This window comes from Phyllostomus hastatus, unplaced genomic scaffold (assembly GCF_019186645.2).
Source record: "Phyllostomus hastatus isolate PE091 unplaced genomic scaffold, TTU_PhHast_1.1 phas_contig_210, whole genome shotgun sequence".
In the NCBI taxonomy this organism is placed as follows: domain Eukaryota; kingdom Metazoa; phylum Chordata; class Mammalia; order Chiroptera; family Phyllostomidae; genus Phyllostomus; species Phyllostomus hastatus.
This window is the reverse complement of record NW_025333737.1, coordinates 14,951,777-14,971,399: the sequence shown is the minus strand read 5'-3', so window position 1 is coordinate 14,971,399 and position 19,623 is coordinate 14,951,777. Positions and strand designations below refer to the sequence as shown.

The 19,623-nt window shown below is 36.0% G+C and overlaps 1 protein-coding gene across 3 annotated transcripts in view; it reads left to right on the top strand.

Moving 5' to 3' along the window:
- TANC2 (tetratricopeptide repeat, ankyrin repeat and coiled-coil containing 2) overlaps positions 1–19,623 on the top strand; it is a 317,432-nt gene that overhangs the window by 39,568 nt on the left and 258,241 nt on the right. For all 3 annotated transcript variants that reach the window (XM_045836187.1, XM_045836186.1, XM_045836185.1), the window contains exon 2: positions 13,473–13,566. In XM_045836187.1, the coding sequence (XP_045692143.1) occupies positions 13,500–13,566 (67 nt within the window). In that variant the 5' untranslated portion in view covers positions 13,473–13,499. The remainder of the gene's footprint in view (positions 1–13,472; positions 13,567–19,623) is intronic.

The window sequence follows — 19,623 nt, the reverse complement described above, 5'->3', positions numbered from 1 at the left end:
ATTTTGCAGTATATGCATATGATCATTATGTGTGTACTTGAAGCTAATGTAATGTATGTCAGTTATACCTCAATAAAAAGATAGATTTATGGTATATTTTAAAACATGAAGTGTATTTCATATATATCCTTACATATAACACATAATTTTTCAAGTCTTTCAAATATTAGTGAAGTAAATACAATACTTATCAAAAGTAGAATTTCTTTTTCTCAGTCTCTTAAAATAAGATTGGGTGAAAAAACTAAGAATAGTTCTCAAGATGAATGTAAAGGGAATATTTCATAAATACTTGAACTATTCTTTGTAGGATTAATTGTAATATTTATCTTCACTGATAAAAAGAGTAAGTTAGTTTTTCTGGTGTTTACCTTACTTCTTTATGTTTTACACTGTATTTTATGATCTTGCTAAATTCACTTAATTCTAATAGTTTATAAATTCTTTTAGGCTTTCTAAGTAAATCACATTGCCTGTGAAACTGGCATTTTTTAATTTCTTTCTTCCCATTCTGTATGCTTTCTGTTTCACATTCGTAACCTTTTTGTACTGGCTAAGACCTCCAGGACCATGTTGAGTGCAAGTGGTGATCATCAGTGGTCCCCTTCTTCAGTCTCAGGGAATATTTGCAGTCATTTACCATTAAGTATGATGTTTACCATAGGTTTTTTGGTTTTAAAGATACACTTTTGTAATATTAAGGAACTTCTCTTTTATTTCTAGTTTCATAGTAGTTTTTCTTTAAATCATGAATGAATTTTGAATTTTATCAGTTGTTTTTGCTTCATCTATTGATAATGATTTCTGTTGTTAATGTGGTTAAATTTTATTGATTTTAATGTAGTAAATCATTTCGCACTTCTGAATTAAATTTCCACTTGGTCCTGATTCATATAATGGTAGATATGATTTTGCCAATATTTTACTTAGGATTTGTGCATGTGTGTCAACAGAGAGGTCTGAAGTATTTCTTTCTTGTAACAGTCTTGCTGTCTTTGTTATCAAGTCTATGCTGTCTTTATTTTTTTTTTGACTTTTTAAAATTGATTATGCTATTACAGTTTCCCTCTTTGCCTCCATCCACCCAGCAGCCCCCACTCCCTTCAGCAATCACCCCTCCTTTATTCATGTCCATGGGTCATGCATATAAGTTCTTTGGCAACTCCATTTCCTATACTTGCTCTTAACATCCCCCTGCCTGTTCTGTACCTACCAATTTGTACTTCTTAATCCCTTTACTTTTCCCCCATTTCCCTAGACCCCACTCCTCACCAGCCACCATGCCATTTATCTCCATATCTATGATTCTGTTTCTATTCTGCTTGTTTAGTTTGTTTTTTACATTCAATTGTTGATAGCTATGTATTTATTGACATTTTAATGTTCATATTTTTTATCTTTTTCTTAAATAAGTTTCTTTAACATTTCATATAATAATGGATGGTGATGACAAACTCCTTCACCTTTACCTTGTTTGGGAAGCACTTTTCTCTTTGATTCTAAATGATAGCTTTTCTGGATAGTATAATCTAGGTTGTAGGTCCTTATTTTTCACTTGACTACTTCTTGCCAGTCCTTCTAGTCTGCAGAATTTCTTTTGAGAAATCAGCTAGCTAACAGTCTTATGGGAAAACTTTGTAGGTAAATTATCTGCTTTTCTCCCACTACTTTAAGATTCTCTCTTTTTCTTTAACCTTTGGCATTTTTATTATGATGTGCCTTAGTGTGGTCTTCTTTACATCCATCTTGTTTGGGACTCTCTGTGCTTCCTGGACTTGCATGTCTATTTCCTTCACCAAGTTGGGGAAGTGTTCTTTCATTATTTTTTCAAATAGAGTTCCAATTTCTTGCTCTTTCTCTTCTCTTCCTGGCAAACCTGTCACCCCTATGTGCAAATGTTAGAATGTTTGAAGTCCCATAGGCTCCTTACACTGTCCTCAATTTTTTGGATTCTTTTTTCTTCTTGCTGTGCTGTCTGGATGTCTTTTTGTTCCTTATGTTCCAAATTATTGATTTGATTCTTGACTTTATTCACCCCACTGTTGATTCCCTGTAAATTGTTCTTTATTTCAGTTAGTATCCATTTCTGCCTGGCTGTTTTTTATGCTGTTGAAGTACTCACTGAGTTCCTTGAACATCCTTACAACCAGTATTTTGAACTCCTCATCAGATAGATTGCTTATCTTCATTTTGTTTAGTTCTTTTTCTGGACTTTGTTCTCTTTTTTTTTCATTTGGACCATATTTCTTTGTCTTCTCATTTTGGCAGCCTCCCTGTGTTTGTTTCTGTGTATCAGGTAGGGCTGCTATGACTCTCTGTCTTGGTAGTGTCGCCCAATGTGGTAAGTGTCCTGTAGGGTCCTGTGGCACAGAATCCCCTTTCTCCCAAGCTGTGTACTTGAGGTGCTCCCTCTGTGTGGGTTGAGTACTCCCTCCTCTTGTAGATGATTCAATCTGATTGCTGTCAGCAAATCAAGCGGAGGGATTTACCTAGTCCACACAGCTGATAGGACTGGCTATAGCCCCTGGCCAGTAACTGCCTCCCTCCATGGCTTATGGAGGTGGTGGGGTGGTGCTGCATCGTGGTCTGTATCGATCCACTGGGTGTGCAGGCTCTGGGGTTTCCCTGGTGGTGCAGGCCAAGGTCAGCCTCCACTTATGTTCTGTCTGGGGCTCCTAGGTGTAAGCCATAAATTAATGTACAGATGGCTGTTGTTAGTGTTGGGCCTGAGGCCACTCAGCATTAGGGGGAAGGGGGCTGGGCTCAATTGTTACTTGTTTGAATGGATTTAGGAAGGTTTGAAACCTGCATATAGCCTAACCCTTCATATGGAAAAGTCACTGTTACCGGGGTGGGAGGGTTGCTCGGGTGGGCTTCTAAGTTGGATGGGGCTGACTCTTAGGTGATCTTATGGGTGGGGCTTATTGTGTGTGCCAGGTTGATGGAAATTTGGATGTGGTGCCACTGCACTGTGGCTCTGTGTAAGGAAGGGCTCAGAAAAGGTATAGTAGCTGCTGTCTGCAGTTTTGTTTTGTCTGGGAGGAAGCTGCCCCCAGATCTTGCTCTGATAATAGATACTTCAGTTCTTCCTCATATGCCACTTGTGCCCTTCAAGCTGCTGCCCCAGTGCTAGACCCCGGAGGAAGTGAGTCTGAGTAGATCTGTGTGCGGTTCAAAGCCCTTTAAGAGGAGAGGCCTGAGAATCCTGCAGTTTCTTCTGCTGACCCAACCCCCACTGGTTTTTTCAGCCAAAAGTTACAGGGACTTATCTTCCTGGCACTGGAACCCTGGCCTGGGTGGTCTGGTGTGGGGGTATCCCTCACTCTTGAGATATATCTCCATTTTATATCTGCCACATGTCAGTGTGGGACCAGCCAGTTCCGCGTCTCCGTCCCTCCTACCAGTGTTGATGAATGTTGTTCCTTTAATTCCTTAGTTGTTGGACTTCCGTACAACTCGATTTTCTGATGGCTCTGCATGATGGTTGTTCTATATTTTGGTTGTAATTTTGCTGTGGTTATGTGAGGAGGTGATCCACATTTACCTACGCCTCCATCTTGACCAGAAGTTCCAAGCTTATGCTGTCTTTAGAAAACACATTTGGAAGTTTTCCCTATTTTTTTACTCCCTGTAACAATTTGTGTAAGATTGGTATTATTTTTTCCTTAAATACTCGTAGAATGCAATGTTGAAATCATCTAGGCCAAGAGTTTCCATTGTTGGAGTGTCTTTTTACCTTACATAAGAAATTTCAAACATATAGAAAATGTAACATAATTTTAGTTCATACATGTACTCCTCCCACTAGTTAGAATCTATTGTTAACATTTTGCTATAATTGCTTTATACATATCTACCTTCCCATTCCTCTATTTATCCATCATTTCATTTTATTTTCAATGCATTTCAAAGTAATTGGAGACATCAGCATGCCTTTCTTTAAATATTTATTATGAATATCATTAAGTATAGTTCAATATTTGTTTATTCTTTTGAGGTAAAACTTATATGCAATGTGATGCATAAATCTGATGTGAACATTTGCTGAGTTTTGACAAATGCATACATTTGTGCATCCCAAGCTCCCTCAAGATACAGAACATTATCCTGGAAAGTGTTCTCATGCTTTTTCTCAGTTAATCCTCAATCTACCTTTAAGATATGAACATTCTGATTTTTTTCTGCCATAGATTACTGCATACACTTTTATGTAACATTCTTTTCACTCAGCATATTATATTTTGGGATTTATCTATATTGTTGAATATATGAATAGTTCATACCTTTTTATTGAGCAGTATTCCACTGTATGAAAAAAATCCCACAGTTTATCCATTTTCCTGTTGATGGACACCTGGGCTTGTTTTTTGCTGTTTTGTATAAAGCTGCTATGAACATTGCTCTACTAGTTTTTTGTGCGCATATATTTTTATTTCTTTTGGGTGAAACTGTGTGTGTGTGTGTGTGTGTGTGTGTGTACACATACACACTTAGTTTTGTAATAAATAACTAGACTTTTCTCCAAAGTAGTTGAACCATTATATTCCTAAAATGATATATTAAGGGTTTCAGTTTCTCACCATCCTGGTGAGTATTTGATATTGGTCAGTACTTAATAAAGTTAGCTTTTAAGAGCTTGGGAATATCTTCTGGCCAAGATGGAGGTGTAGGTAGACACACTGTGCCTCCTCGCACAACCAAAAGGACAATGACAATTTAAAAACAAAAAACAACCAGAACTGACAGAAGATTGAACTGCATGGAAGCCCGACAACCAAGGAGTTAAAGAAGACACATTCATCCAAACTGGTAGGAAGGGTGAAGACAGGCAGCTGGGTGGAGAGGCCTGGGGTGAGGCGAGGCTGGTGGACCCAGTGAGGCAGCGGATTGTGGAGTGGGGTGCATGAGACTGCAGCTGATAGCAAGGCAACAGTTAGTGGACTCAGCCAGGCAGCGGCTTAAGGGCCAGGTAGTCCCACATTCCCATGCAGATAAACCAGGAGGAACAACTGGGGAGCAGAGACAGACTGCACAACCCAGGGGTCCAGCGCTAGGAAATTAAGCCTCAAATCACTGATTGAAAATACCTGTGGGGGTTGAGGCGGCAGTGGGACACATTTGCAGCCTCACAGGAGAGTTATTCAGAGAGACCCACAGGGTCCTAGAACGTACACAAACCCACCCACAAGGGAATCAGCACCAGAAGGGCCCAATTTGCTTGGGAGTAGTGGGGGAAGTAACTGAAATCTGGCAGAAAGCAGAGCAAGAGCCGTTGTTCCCTCTCCACCCCCTTCCCCACATACAGCATCACAATGCAGTGACGTGGGTTACCCTGCCCTGGTGAACACCTAAGGCTCCACCCCTCTCTACCTAACAGATGTGTCAAGACAAAAAAAAATGGCCCAAATGAAAGAACAGATCAAAGCTCCAGAAAAATACAACTAAATGATGAAGAGATAGCCAACCTATCAGATGCACAGTTCAAAGCACTGGTGATCAGGATGCTCAGAGAATGGTTGAATTTGGTTGCAAATTAGATGAAAAAATGAAGGCTACGCAAACTGAAATGAAGGAAAATATACAGAGAACCAATAGTGATGGGAAGAAAACTAGGACTCAAATCAATGGAGTGGACCAGAGGAAGAAAGAAACAACCAAACAGAAAAGAATGAAGAAACAAGAATTCAAAAAATGAGGAGAGGCTTAGGAACCTCCAGGACATCTTTAAACGTTCCAACATCTGAATTATAGGAGTACCAGAAGGGAAAGAGGAAGAACAAGTGGAAAAGTTATTGTAACAAATAATAATGGAGAACTTCACCAATTGGGCAAAGGAAATAGTCTTCCAGAAGTCCAGGAACCTCAGAGAGTCCCAAAGAATTTGGACCCAAGGAGGAATACACCAATACACCTCATAATTAAATCACCCAAAATTAAAGATAAGGAGAGAATCTTAAAAGCAGCAAGAGAAAAGGAGACAGTTACCTACAAAGGAATGCCTATCAGACTGTCAGCTGATTTCTCAAAAGAGACCTTGAAGGCAAGAAGGGGCTGGAAAGAAGTATCTGAAGTCATGAAAGGTAAGGGCCTATATCCAAGATTGCTCTATCCAGCAAAACTTTCATTTAGAATGGAAGGGCAGATAAAGTGCTTCTCAGATAAGGTCAAGTTAAAGTAGTTCATCATCACCAAGCCCTTATTATATGAAATGTTAAAGGGACTTAACTAAGAAAAAGAAGATAAGAAATATGAACAGTAAAATGACAGCAAATTTACAATAATTAACAACCACACCTGAAACAAAAGCAAAAGCAAATTAAGCAAACAACTAGAACAGGAACAGAATCACAGAAATGGAGATCACATGGAGGGTTATCAGTGGGGGAGTGGGAGGGAGAGAGAGGGGGAAAAGGTACAGAGAATAAGTAGCATAAATGGTAGGTAGAAGATAGACAGGGGGAGGGTAAGAATAGTATAGGAAATGGAGAAGCCAAATAACTTGTATGTACGACCCATGGACATGAACTAAAGAGGGGGAATGTGGGTGGGAGTGAGGGGGGAAAATGGGACAACTCTAACATCATAATCAATAAAATATATTTTTTAAAAACAGCCTGGGAATATAGTGGTAGCTCATTGTAATTTTAATTTCCCCAATGACAAGTAATGTTGAGCTCTTTTGGTATGTGTTGGCTATGCATATATCTTCTTTTAAAAATTTTCTATTCAAATCTTTTACTCATTTTAAAAATGTCTATTATTGAGTTGTAGGTGTTTTTATATATCTTGGATATCAGTTCTATGTTAGATATATTTTTTGTGAATAATTTCTCCCACTTTGTGACTTGCTTCTTCATTTTCTTAATGTTATTTTTGATCAGTGGATGTTTTTAAAAAAAATTTAATGCAGTACAAATACACCAGCTTTTTTTATGGTTATTTTTGTGTTCTAAGAATCTTTTATCTGCCTCTAAATAATGAAGACTTTCTGTGCTTTTTTCTAAAAGTGTTATGATTTTAATGTTTATGTGATGTTTGATGTTTGATTTATTTTGAATTAACTTTTATGTATAATGTGAGACTGATCAAGGTTAACTTTAAAAGAGGAGTATCTATTTATCCCATCATCATTTGCTGAAAAGACTATCCTTTACCTGTCCTGTTAATGACTTTGTTGAAAACAAATGATCTAAATGTAGTTCTATTTTTGGACTACCTAATCTGTTCCATTGATCTACATGTTGATACTTAATGCCATTACCATACTGTCACAATTACTGGAGCGTCAGAACAAGTCTTGAAATCAGGTCATATAAGTGTTCCAGCTTTTTTTGTTATTTTCCAGGATTGCTTTGGATGTTCCCTAGGCTCTTTGCATTACCATATGCGTTTTAGTATCAGCTTCTCAGTTTCTACAAAAAAATACGTCCTGGAATTTGATGGAGATTGTGTTGTCCCTTTAGAACAATATAGGGAGAATTGGCATTTTAACAATATTGAACATTCTAATTTATGAGCATGGTATATCCCCACTTATTTTAGGACTTCTTTAATATCTTTGTAGCAGTATTTGTAGTTTAGTGTCATTTGTTGAGGATTTTTTTGGTCTTATGTTCATAAGGTATGCAGTTTATAATTCTTTTCTTGTAATTTCTGTTAGGTTTTGGCAATAAGATCATGCTACCCTTATAAAATGTATTGGGAAGTATTACTTCTACATTCCTTTAAAAAATTTTTTTATGTATCAGTTTGTGTGTGTGTGACAGAGAGAGAGAGAGAGAGAGAGAGAGAGAGAGAGAGAGACAGAGACAGAGAGAGAGAGAGAGAGAGAGAGAGAGAGAGGTGAGAGAGAAATGTTGCTTGGTTGCCTCCCATACACTAGGTATATGCCCTGTGACTGGGGATTGAATGGTCAACTTTTTGGCTTATATGACAATGCTCCAACCCAGTGGTCCCCAGTCTTTTTGGCACCAGGGACTGGTTTTATGGAAGACACTTTTTTCCACGGACCAGTGTGGGGATGGTTTTAGGATGGTTCACACTCATTACATTTATTGTGTACTTTATTTCTATTATTATTATTATATTGTAATATATAATGAAATAATTATACAACTCACCACATACTTACCAAAACCATGACTGAGACAAGTGTGCCATGTGGGAAAGAGGTATGGATGGATGTGGTAAATAGAATAATGGGTGGGCCATGTGTGAACTGAAATAAGTGTTGGATTCTGACTTAAAGCCTGCCACCAGATGCAGCTGTATAATTGAAGTACATCAACTTACTTGCCACTATAAAGCCTGCCATCAGATGTAGTTTGTCACTTGACATTCATTTATAGGGTTTTGATATGAGCCTGCAAGCAATTGATTTATTATGGTCTCTGCAGTCAAATCTCTCTGCTAATGATAATCTGTATTTGCAGCTGCTTCCCAGCACTAACATCACTGCCTCAGCTCCACCTCAGATCAGCAGGCATTAGATTCTCAACTTAGATCCCTCAGATGTACACTTCACAGTAGGGTTTGTGCTCCTATGAGAATCTAACACTGCCGCCAATCTGACAGTAGGCAGAGCTCAGGCAGTAATGCAAACAATAGGGAGCAACTGTAAATACAGTTGAAGCTTTGCTTGGTCATCTTCCACAGCTCAACTCCTGCTGTGTGGCCTGGTTCCCAGGGCTTGGGGGATCCCCTGCCTCAACCAACTGAGCTGTGTCTGCCAGGACAATATTTGGTATTCTTCACCAGAGAAATAATCTAGCCCTATAGTTTTCTTTGTGGAAAGACTTTTGATAAATTTATTTAATAGAGTGTCACTAAATTATATTTTTAAAGAATTTGTTTCATATAAAGTATTAAATTTAGTGTAAAGTTGTTTGTTTTATATATATATTTAAAAAAGCCTTTACTATCTGAAATCATGTCCTTTATATCATTTCTGATATTGGTAATTTATTGTTTTTCTTAATCAGCCTTGCTAGGGGTTTATCAGTTTCACTACTTTTCAGAAATCCAATGCTTGACTTGCTGGTTTTATTTATTTTGGTTTGTTTTCTACTACATTCATTTCTACTCTTTACTCTTTTGCTCTAATTCTTTGAATTTGACTGGCTGTTTGTTTTTCAACATTTTGAGATGAAGCTAGATACTGATTTTTATCCTCTCCTAATACATGCACTTAAGGTATAGAAGATTTAAAATGCACAATTAACCAACTAAACTAAACCAACTATTTATTTATAAGTATTGCTTTAGTTCCATCCTATATGTTTCCATGAGTCATATTTTCATGATCATTCATTGCAAATATTTTTAAATTTCCATTGTAGTTTACTTACTCTTTTGGCCTTGTGGGTTAGTTAGAAGAGCATCACTTAATTTTCAAGTTGCAGGGTATTTCCTTGATTTTAAAAAATTATTCACATCTAGCTTAATTGAATTGTATATAGCCAGAGAATATACTCTCAAAGACTAAACTGTTTGAAATTTGTTGAGATTTGCTTTATGACCCAGTATATGGTCCATTTTGTTACATGTTTTGTGTATAGTTTATTCTATTCTTATGTGGAAGAGTGTACTATAAATATTTATTGTTTAATTGATTAGTTGTATATTTCAAATTTTACATACCTTAGTAAATTATTTCATCTGCTTGATCTTGTAGCTATTGACAAAAGTTTGTTAGTACCCCATGTGATTTTGGATTTGTCTGTATCATTTGTTAGTTTTGTATATTTTTGCTTTATATGTTTTTAAGCTTTGTCATTGTTTCATAGAATTATGATATCTTGTTGGTAGGACTTTTAATGATGAAGTATCTTTCTTTATCTTTAGTAATGCTTATTGTATTAAGAGTACTTTGATATTAGCACATCCATACCAGCTTCCTTTAATTGGTTTTTGGTTGGTATGTCTTTCCTGATCATTTTATATATTCAGTGTTTCTGTGCCCATAAATAATCTTTTAGTGGAGTGAATAATTAACATAATAACAAATACAATTTGAGTTTTATATTTTATCCACATGTACTATACTTCTCCTCTCAATTCTTACCTTCTTTGGTTCAATCAAATATTTTAATTATTCTTTTTGTCACCTCTGTTAGCTTTTAATAGCTATCCTAGAAATTACTTTAATTCAATTTACCTCACTCCTGACTTTTTTGTTATTGTTGCCATACATTTTAAATCTATATATAGTTTAAACTCAAGCTAGTATATTATTCCCACAGTCACTGTTTATTCATATTTGCCAAAAGTATTTACCTTTTCTATGGCTCTTTCTTTTTGCATTTTTTCTTTTCTAGTATCATTTCCCTTCTGTTGGAAGAATTCCCTTTTCATATTTCTTTTGCTGGTAAACTCTTTGTATTTTCTTTTTATGAAATCACCTTATTTCATTTTCATTTTCAAACATTTTTAACTGGGAGTCAGTTTCTTTTTAAAAAACATATTTCATTGATTATGCTATTACAGTTGTCCCACTCCCCCCCTTCATTCCCCTCCACCCTGCACACCCTCTCCCACCCACATTTCCCCCCTTTAGTTCATGTCCATGTGTCATAAGTTCTTTAGCTTCTACATTTCCCATACTGTTCTTGTCCTCCCCCTGTCTATTTTCTACCTACCATCTATGCTACTTATTCTCTGTACCTTTTCCCCCTCTCTCTCCACCCACTCCCCTGTTGCTCCCTCCATGTGATCTCCATTTCTGTGATTCTGTTCCTGTTCTAGTTGTTTGCTTAGTTTGTTTTTCTTTTTGCTTTAGGTATAGTTGTCAGTAATTGTGAGTTTGCTGTCATTTTACTATACATGTTTTTTATCTTCTTTTTCTTAGTTAAGTCCCTTTAACATTTCATATAATAAGGGCTTGGTGATGATGAACTTTAATTTGACCTTATCTGAGAAGCACTTTATCTGCCCTTCCATTCTAAATGAAAGTTTTGCTGGATAGAGCAATCTTGGATATAGGCCCTTGCCTTTCATGACTTCAGATACTTCTTTCCAGCCCCTTCTTGCCTTCAAGGTCTCTTTTGAGAAATCAGCTGACAGTCTGATAGGCATTCCTTTGTAGGTAACTGTCTCCTTTTCTCTTGCTGCTTTTAAGATTCTCTCCTTATCTTTAATTTTGGGTGATTTAATTATGAGGTGTATTGGTGTATTCCTCCTTGGGTCCAAATTCTTTGGGACTCTCTGAGGTTCCTGGACTTCTGGAAGACTATTTCCTTTGCCCAATTGGTGAAGTTCTCCATTATTATTTGTTACAATAACTTTTCCACTTGTTCTTCCTCTTTCCCTTCTGGTACTCCTATAATTCAGATGTTGGAACGTTTAAAGATGTCCTGGAGGTTCCTAAGCCTCTCCTCATTTTTTGAATTCTTGTTTCTTCATTCTTTTCTGTTTGGTTGTTTCTTTCTTCCTCTGGTCCACTCCATTGATTTGAGTCCTAGTTTTCTTCCCATCACTATTGGTTCTCTGTATATTTTCCTTCATTTCAGTTTGCGTAGCCTTCATTTTTTCATCTAATTTGCAACCAAATTCAACCATTCTCTGAGCATCCTGATCACCAGTGCTTTGAACTGTGCATCTGATAGGTTGGCTATCTCTTCGTCACTTAGTTGTATTTGCTGTGGAGCTTTGATCTGTTCTTCTGTTTGGGCCTTTTTTTTTTGTCTTGACACATCTGTTAGGTAGTGAGGGGTGGAGCCTTAGGTGTTCACCAGGGTGGGGCATCCCAGTTGCTGTGTTGTGACACTGTATGTGGAGAAGGGAGTGGAGAGGGAACAATGGCTCTTGCTCTGCTGTCTGTCAGATTTCAGTCCCTTCTGCCACTTCCCCCAAGCAAACTGGACCTTTCTGGTGCTAATTCCCTTGTGGGTGGGCCTGTGTACATTCTAGGACCCTGTGGGTCTCTCTGAATAACTCTCCTGTGAGGCTGCGTGTGTGTCCCGCTGCCGCCTCAACTCCCACAGGTGTTTTCAATCAGTGTCCTGAGGCTCTGTATCCTTGTGGTTGGACCCTGGGTTGTGAGGTCTGTCTTGCTCCCCAATTTTGCCTGGTTTATCTGTACGTGAATGTGGGACTGCCTGGTTCAGCCAGCCGCCTTGCATGCAGTGCCTTGCTTTGCAGTCACAGCCTCAGTGAGTCTGCCTGTTGCCACCTCATGCCTGGAGTCTGCCCACTGCTGCTGCTGCCTGCGTGCCCAGGGTCTTGCAGTCTTGCATGCCTGGGATGCTTTATGTGCCTGGTGCCACCAGTTTTTGTGCCGCGACCCCTCTCCGCCCGCCTGCTTGACTCCACCCTTCCTACTGGTCTGAATGAATGTGTCTATTTTAACTCCTTGGTTGTCTGACTTCCATACAGTTCAGTTATCTATCAGTTCTGATTGTTATTTTGTTTCTAAATTGTTGTTGTTCTTATTTTGGTTGTGTGGGAGGGCAGGGTTTGCCTACCTATGCCTCCATCTTGGCCGGGAGTCCGTGAATCAGTTTTCTTGATTAGTGTCTATTTCTTTCAGAATTTGTAAGAAGTCATTCCATTGTCTTTTGTCATTCATCATCTCTGTTAAAAGGTATCTTTCAGTATACTGATTTTTTTTTAAATGTGTTTATTTCTTTCCTTTTGCTGCTTAAAATGTGGCTGTATATCTCTCATTAATGTTAAAAATGTTTTGGTTGTTACTTCAAATGTTTCTCTCTTCTTCTGGGATTTCATTGATAATGTACATTAGAACCTTTCAGTGGATTCCACATGCCTCTTATACTCATTTCTGTATTTTCAACCTTTATCTCTGTGCTGTGGTTTGGATATTTTCTGGTAACCTCTGTACATTGGTTCTGTTCAATCTGCTTAAAGCACCAAGTACTCACAACACTTTTGGGTAATTTTGCTACGAAGAGCAAAGGTATAGGTGCAGTAATTGGACTATGTGGGGATAAAGAGAGGGGTTTGCTTGTTTGTTTTTTGATTAGGGCACATTTGCATGTTTATGTTATGATTGGAATAATTCAATAGAGAGAGAAAAACTAAAACTATGTGAGAAAGAAAAGATCATTATTGTATAAAATCCCTTGAGAATATGAGAGGACATAATCTAAAGCACAGTTAGTTGAAGTTTTCTTTGATAGGAATGGGACATAAAGAGGAAAGGCACTGGTTCATATATGTCAGTAGTCTTGTAAGGTGGAATTCTGGCTTGATCAACGAAAAATACACAGCGGCTGTAAGTTTCTAGACTCTTAAACTTTGGCTGTATGTGTTGGGCATGTGGGAAAATTGCCCCAGAAATAGAGAGTCAAATGAAAAGGTAGACTGTATTTATAGCTACCTAATTCTGTTTTCTGTTTCTGTGTACCCTCAGTCAGAAGAAGGTACCCCAGGTACTTCCTTATAGTTAATTCCTTATAGTGTACTTAAAATTAATTCTGAATTTCTAACATGATTTCCCACATTTTCTTTTGCAGTTTTGTGAGTACCGGAATAGCACAACCATGTTTCGGAATAGTCTCAAGATGCTTCTTACTGGAGGGAAATCAAGTCGTAAAAACAGATCAAGTGGTAAGTGACTGTGCTACATTTATTCTGTGTGATATTTTAGAAAAGGAAGTTCTTTTAGGGATTTGAATTAATGCTACAATATTTCTTTGTTAAATGGCTTACTTAATTTAGATAAAAGAAAGTTTACATTTTTATAGGCTGCCATGCCATGGTCTTTATTAAGAAGTAGGAACACTTTAATACTTATCAGGAACAGTCAGGTAAAGGAAAAGTATATGAAGTAAAATGTTTATTTCTAATATGTAAGAGTAATGCTTCTGGGCACTGTTTATTAAAAACCTTCTAGGCCTAAATTTATTTTTTGTATTAACATGTGAAATTATTTTAAGTCCTAGGCACTTTTTGGGGAGTGAGACTGTAAGAATAGGATCTATCCTCAAAGGGTTGTACAGAAAGTGAAATAGTAAATTGAAGACTTACAGTCATTAAAATAAAGTTTATAAACTTATTTTTTAAGAACACTGGAGTAGTTCTTAGGCTTCTATTGTAAAAATAAACCTAAAATGTACATATACTTTTGGGGGAAGAAATATTGAAGAAAAACATACTAAATGTTTGTTTTCTGTTAGTGGATTATAAATATTTATTATAGTCTGAATATTTTTAATTTCTTAATTTTGCTGCATTTTACAAATTTACATTGGTAGTACATTCATTATCCTTCACTTCAAAATGTTTTTAAACTCTCCTTGTGATTTCTTCTTGACCAATATATATTTGAAGTATAATTGTTAATTTTTAAACAGTTGATAATTTCTTGGTTATCTTATCATTAACTTAGCTTAATTATACTGTTCTCAGAGAAGCTATCCTATGATATTTTATTCTTTTGAAATTTTTTGAGATTTGCTTTAGAGCTCAGTATACGATCAATTTTGGTGAATGTGGCTGCACCTGAAGATAATGTGGATTCTGAATTATTGGGTGCATTGTAGATCAATTTGGTTAATATTGTGTATCACTTATTTTTTAAAAATTATTTATGAGAATGGTGTGATTAAATCTCATACTATGATTGTGGAACTGTCTTGTTTCTCCTAGTTCTTGACAGTTTTTGCTTTATGTATATGGAAGCTATCTTACTAGATCCATTGAAGTTTTGAATTATTATATCTTCCTGTTGAATTGACTGTTTTTACCATAATGACATGTCCCTCTTCATTTCTAATGTTGCCTTTTGTTTGAAAGTTGACTTTGTCTAATATTAAGATAGTTACCTCAGTTTTCTTTTGACTGTTAGTGTTTGCAAGGTATGATTTGTTCCATTCTTTTACTTGAAACATTTCTATATGCTGTATTGTTAATAGCCTATAGTTTAGTTTTCTTTTTTCATTCATTCAGACAAGTTTTTTCTCTTAAAGGCAATGTTGGCTCATCTGTACTAGTTCAACCAATGATATATTTGGGTTTACGTAGAACATATTGTTTTGTGCTTTCTACTTGTCCTGCCTGTTCTGTGCTTTTTTCTCTTTCCTTTCATGCCTTATTTTGGATTGATCAAAACATTTTTTTATTCTCTATCTCCCCCTATTGACTTGGAAATTATATACGTTATAATTCTTTCAGTGGTAACCTTAAAGATTTAAGCATCGCCCTGGCTGGCGTAGCTCAGTGGATTGAGCGTGGGCTGCGAACCAAAGTGTCGTAGGTTCGACTCCCAGTCAGGGTACATGCCTGGGTTGCAGGCCATGACCCCCAGCAACCGCACATTGATGTTTCTCTCTCTCTCTCTATCTCCCTCCCTTCCCTCTCTAAAAATAAAGAAATAAAATCTTTAAAAAAAAAAAAAAGATTTAAGCATCAATCAGTTTCATATCAAATAGTACTCTTCTTGGACAATGAAAGAACCTTAGATTCTTTTTACTTATATGTATTTTAAATTCCACAAGACATTATTGTTTTGTTTATTTCACTATTATTTAGATTTACCCATATATTGACCTTTTCATCGATTTTCATTCCTTCCTGCATTCCTCATTTTCTAGAGAGGATAACCTTTCTTTTTGTCTGGAGTATACCCTTTATAATTTCCTTTAATTGGGATTTTCTTGTGGCAAATTTACTTTAGTTTTTGCCTATCTGAAAATGCTTTTATTGTTTGCAGAATGTTTTTGCTGGGAGTAGAATTCTGGGTTGATAATTGTTTTCTTTCAAATACTGTTCATTGTCTTTTGGTTTCTTGAATTATTTCTGGTGAGAAATCAGCTGTCAGCTTAAAATTACTGCCTCTTTAAAGGCAATCTTTCTGTTTTCTCTTTGTTTTTAGTTGTCTAAATTTACATTGATCTGCATATGAGTGGTTTTCTTTTTAACTCTATCTGTCTCCTATGTATTTATGTTTGTAGGGCTTGATGAATCTGTGACTTGATGTCTTTCACAATTTTAAAAAGTTATTACTCATTATCTCTTCAAATTTTAAATTTTTTATATTTTTTTTCTTTCTTTCTAGGATTTGAGTTATATATTTGATAGGCCACATGCATGTCATCTATGTCTCTTACACTCTCTATCCTTTGTCTCTAGACTTTATGCTGGATATTTTATTCTGATATGCTTTATCCTGGGTATTTTGACATATTCTACAGTTCATTAATTCACTCTTCACTGGTATATAATTTACGTTAATCATATTCAGTTCTTAATTTTAGTAGTTTTTTTTAAGGTTTATTTATTTATTGTTATAGAGAGGGGAAGGAAGAGAGAAAGAGAGAGAGAAACATCATGTGGTTGCCTCCCATGTGCCCTGCACTGGGAACCTGGCCCACAACCCAGGCATGTGCCCTACCCGAGAATCGAACCAGCAACCCTTTGGTTCGCAGGCCGGCGCTCAGTCCACTGAGCCATATCAGCTAGGGCTTAATTTTAGTTTTTATATATTTCAGTTCTATAACTTCCATTTGCACTTTTACTTTCTTTTAAATTTAGAAATAATTTTATGCTTATTGAGAGGATGCAACAGTAATACAAAGAACTCCACAGATTCACAAATTAATTACTTTTCATTGCATTTGCTTTATCATTCTCTCCATACACATACATAGTCTTCCTGTCTCCACCATGCTACCCTTTCTAGCTCTCACTTAAAAAAAAATTACTTGAGAGTAAGTTAAATATATCATGCCATTTTAATCCTACATTTTTCAGTGTGTATTTCTTAAGGACCGGGAAATTCTTTTATGTAACCTCAGTACAGTTGTCAACCTCAGGCAGTTAAGCATTGTCATAATACTTTTACCCAATCTACTGTCTATTTTCCAAATTTTGTCAGTAATTTCCATTACAGAATTTCCCCCCTTGCTTTCCAAGATCTAGTCCAGGGTAAGGTATTATTGTATATCACTTCTCATATATTTTTTATTCTCAATGGTCCTTGGCATTTTGAAGAATAAAAGCTATCTTTAAAAAAAATAGAATATTTCTAATTTGGGGTTTGTTTGATTTTTTTTTTTTGGATGATTAGATTCAGGTTATAATCTCTGGTCTGAATGTTACATAAATGTATGTTGTTTTCTTTTTGGGATATTATAGCTGGAGGCACACAATGTCCATCTGTCACTGTTAGTGATTTTGATGACCAAATCAAGGTGCTGTCTATTTTTTTTTTAAATAAGCCTTTCATTTGGGTTAATTATAGATTTACAGAAAAGTTACAGTGGTAGTACAGAGAATTCTTACATACTTTTTACCCAGTTTTCCCCATTGTTACATTTTATATTTCTGTGGTACATTTGTCAAAACTGAGAAACCAATATTGGTATATTACTATTAAGTAAACTTCAGACTTTTATTTTGATTTCATTAGCTTTTTCATTAATGTCCTTATTCTGTTCCAGAATCCAATCCAGAGAACCTTATGTTTAGTTATTGCATCTCCCAAACATGAATTGATAGGGTAGAAGACAAACAGTAACTAACATCCAGCCACTGGTCACCTTTGATTGTGTGTATGTGAGCATTCTCTCATTCATATATATTCAGCGATCCAAGCTGCCTCCAAATTTAACATTAAAGAAATGGTGTATCCTTTTGTTTTCTAGCTTAGAATGATGATATTTATTTATTTATTTATTTATTATTATTATTTTTTTTTAGAGAGGGAAGGGAGGGAGATAGAGAGAGAGAGAAACATCAATGTGTGGTTGCTGGGGGTTATGGCCTGCAACCCAGGAATGTACCCTGGCTGGGAATCTAACCTGGGACACTTTGGTTCCCAGCCCGCGCTCAATCCACTGAGCTACACCAGCCAGGGCTAGAATGATGATATTCTTAGACACCTTCAGTTATTCACTTTTTTAAAAAAATCCTCACCTAAGGATATAGTTTTATAAGTTTGAGAGAGAGAGGACAGCAGGGCGGGACATGCGGGGAAGAGAAAGAGAGAGAGAAACATTGATCCGTTGCATTCTGTATGTGCCCCAACCAGAGATTAAACCCACAACCTAGGTATATGCAATGACTGGGAATTGCATTCTCAACCTTTTGGTGTATGGGATGATACTCCAACCAACTGAACCACCCAGCCAGGACTAGTTGTTCACTTTGGACACCAGCGCTAGCATTTTCTCTCACTTCACAATTGCTTTATGAAAGATGACCAGTAGAAAACAATAGAGCCATGTTAAAATGCAGGTATTGGATAGTCTCTTTGACCTGAGTGACTCGTTTTCACATACTGTCCTTGCTAGAGGTAGGCATAAAATTTGTGCTTTAGCAAAGTTACAAATTACTGTATTTAAGACTTTTGAGTAACTACTGCTCTAGTAGATACTGTATTATTAAATCCATACATTTCAAGGTTCTACTGCAGTATTAAAGTTAATTCCTTTGATTTTCTAGGTAACTGATTATATCAGTAAGGATTTTTGGGGGCCTTATTTTAGTACTTGTTTTTCTCTGTGGCTTTTCTTGTATAATGCTTATAATTTAGAGTAATTGTACGTTAGAGTAGTAATAAAAATAGTGATTTGTATTCTGTATGGAAAGAACCCTATTTGTAGAGAAGCAGTATATTTTTGGAGTATATTTTTTCAAACATACTCCAAGGCAAGAATTTCAAACAATAAATTGTATATTGAAAGGAAAAATGTGACATCATTAGTGTGTTTATCATTACAGTTTTTCTGTAGTCATTAATGAATAATTGGATGGCTATTTTGTCTTCACATTAACTTTGGCTCATGGCTCAATTAATAAGGTAAGATTTCTCATAGGCATAATTATTTGCTTTGTTTTGGGAAACCAACTTAGTATTTAGTTTAAAAAGCATTTGTAAAAATGGTAAATTGCCTATTCTAATGAACTTTTAAATAGTTGATCTGAATTTTTGTGTGGGCCACAAGATAAATATTTCATTATTTTGATTTTATATCAAATAATAGATGAATTTTCAGAGGCAAAATTTTCCCCTCAAGGGCTTGTGGATATATAAACTTCATTTATAACTTCATTCATATTTATGAATTAGAAACTGTTTCTGATGAATGTAGGACTAGGTACTCCTAAGTTTTGTGAAAACATAAATGTGTGACTTTTTTGAATTACGAGTTGAAAATGTGTGTTTACTAAAAGTTAAATGTTTATATATGTCTTAACTTACTATGACTTTATTATTTAAAATCATTCAGGTAATTAGTAAAAGTTCAAATATGCTAGTTCATGACAAGTAATGTCATGACTTGTATCCTTGTCTCATTGTTTTGGTAAAGCATCATTCAGGTATGAGGGGAAAAAATGCTGTCCATTTCATGTATTCAAGAACTCAGACAGTAGCCTAAGTTAGGAGAAAAATAAAATTACTCAAGGTTGTCTCCTAGCAAAACAAAAAAATAAATGTGATGAAAGCAGGAGATGCAGAAAAGAAACGGACCAAAGTAAAACTTACAGTTAAATAAAAATGCTGATGAGGTACTAGAAGTAGAATTTATTTTAGGAATGCAAAGATGATTCTATATCAGAACATTAATGGAAGTTTGTAAGTTAGAAAAAGAATGTAAAGACCATATTAATGTATCATATTTTTAAAAAGGCATTCTATAAAACTGAGCAGCCATTAAAAAC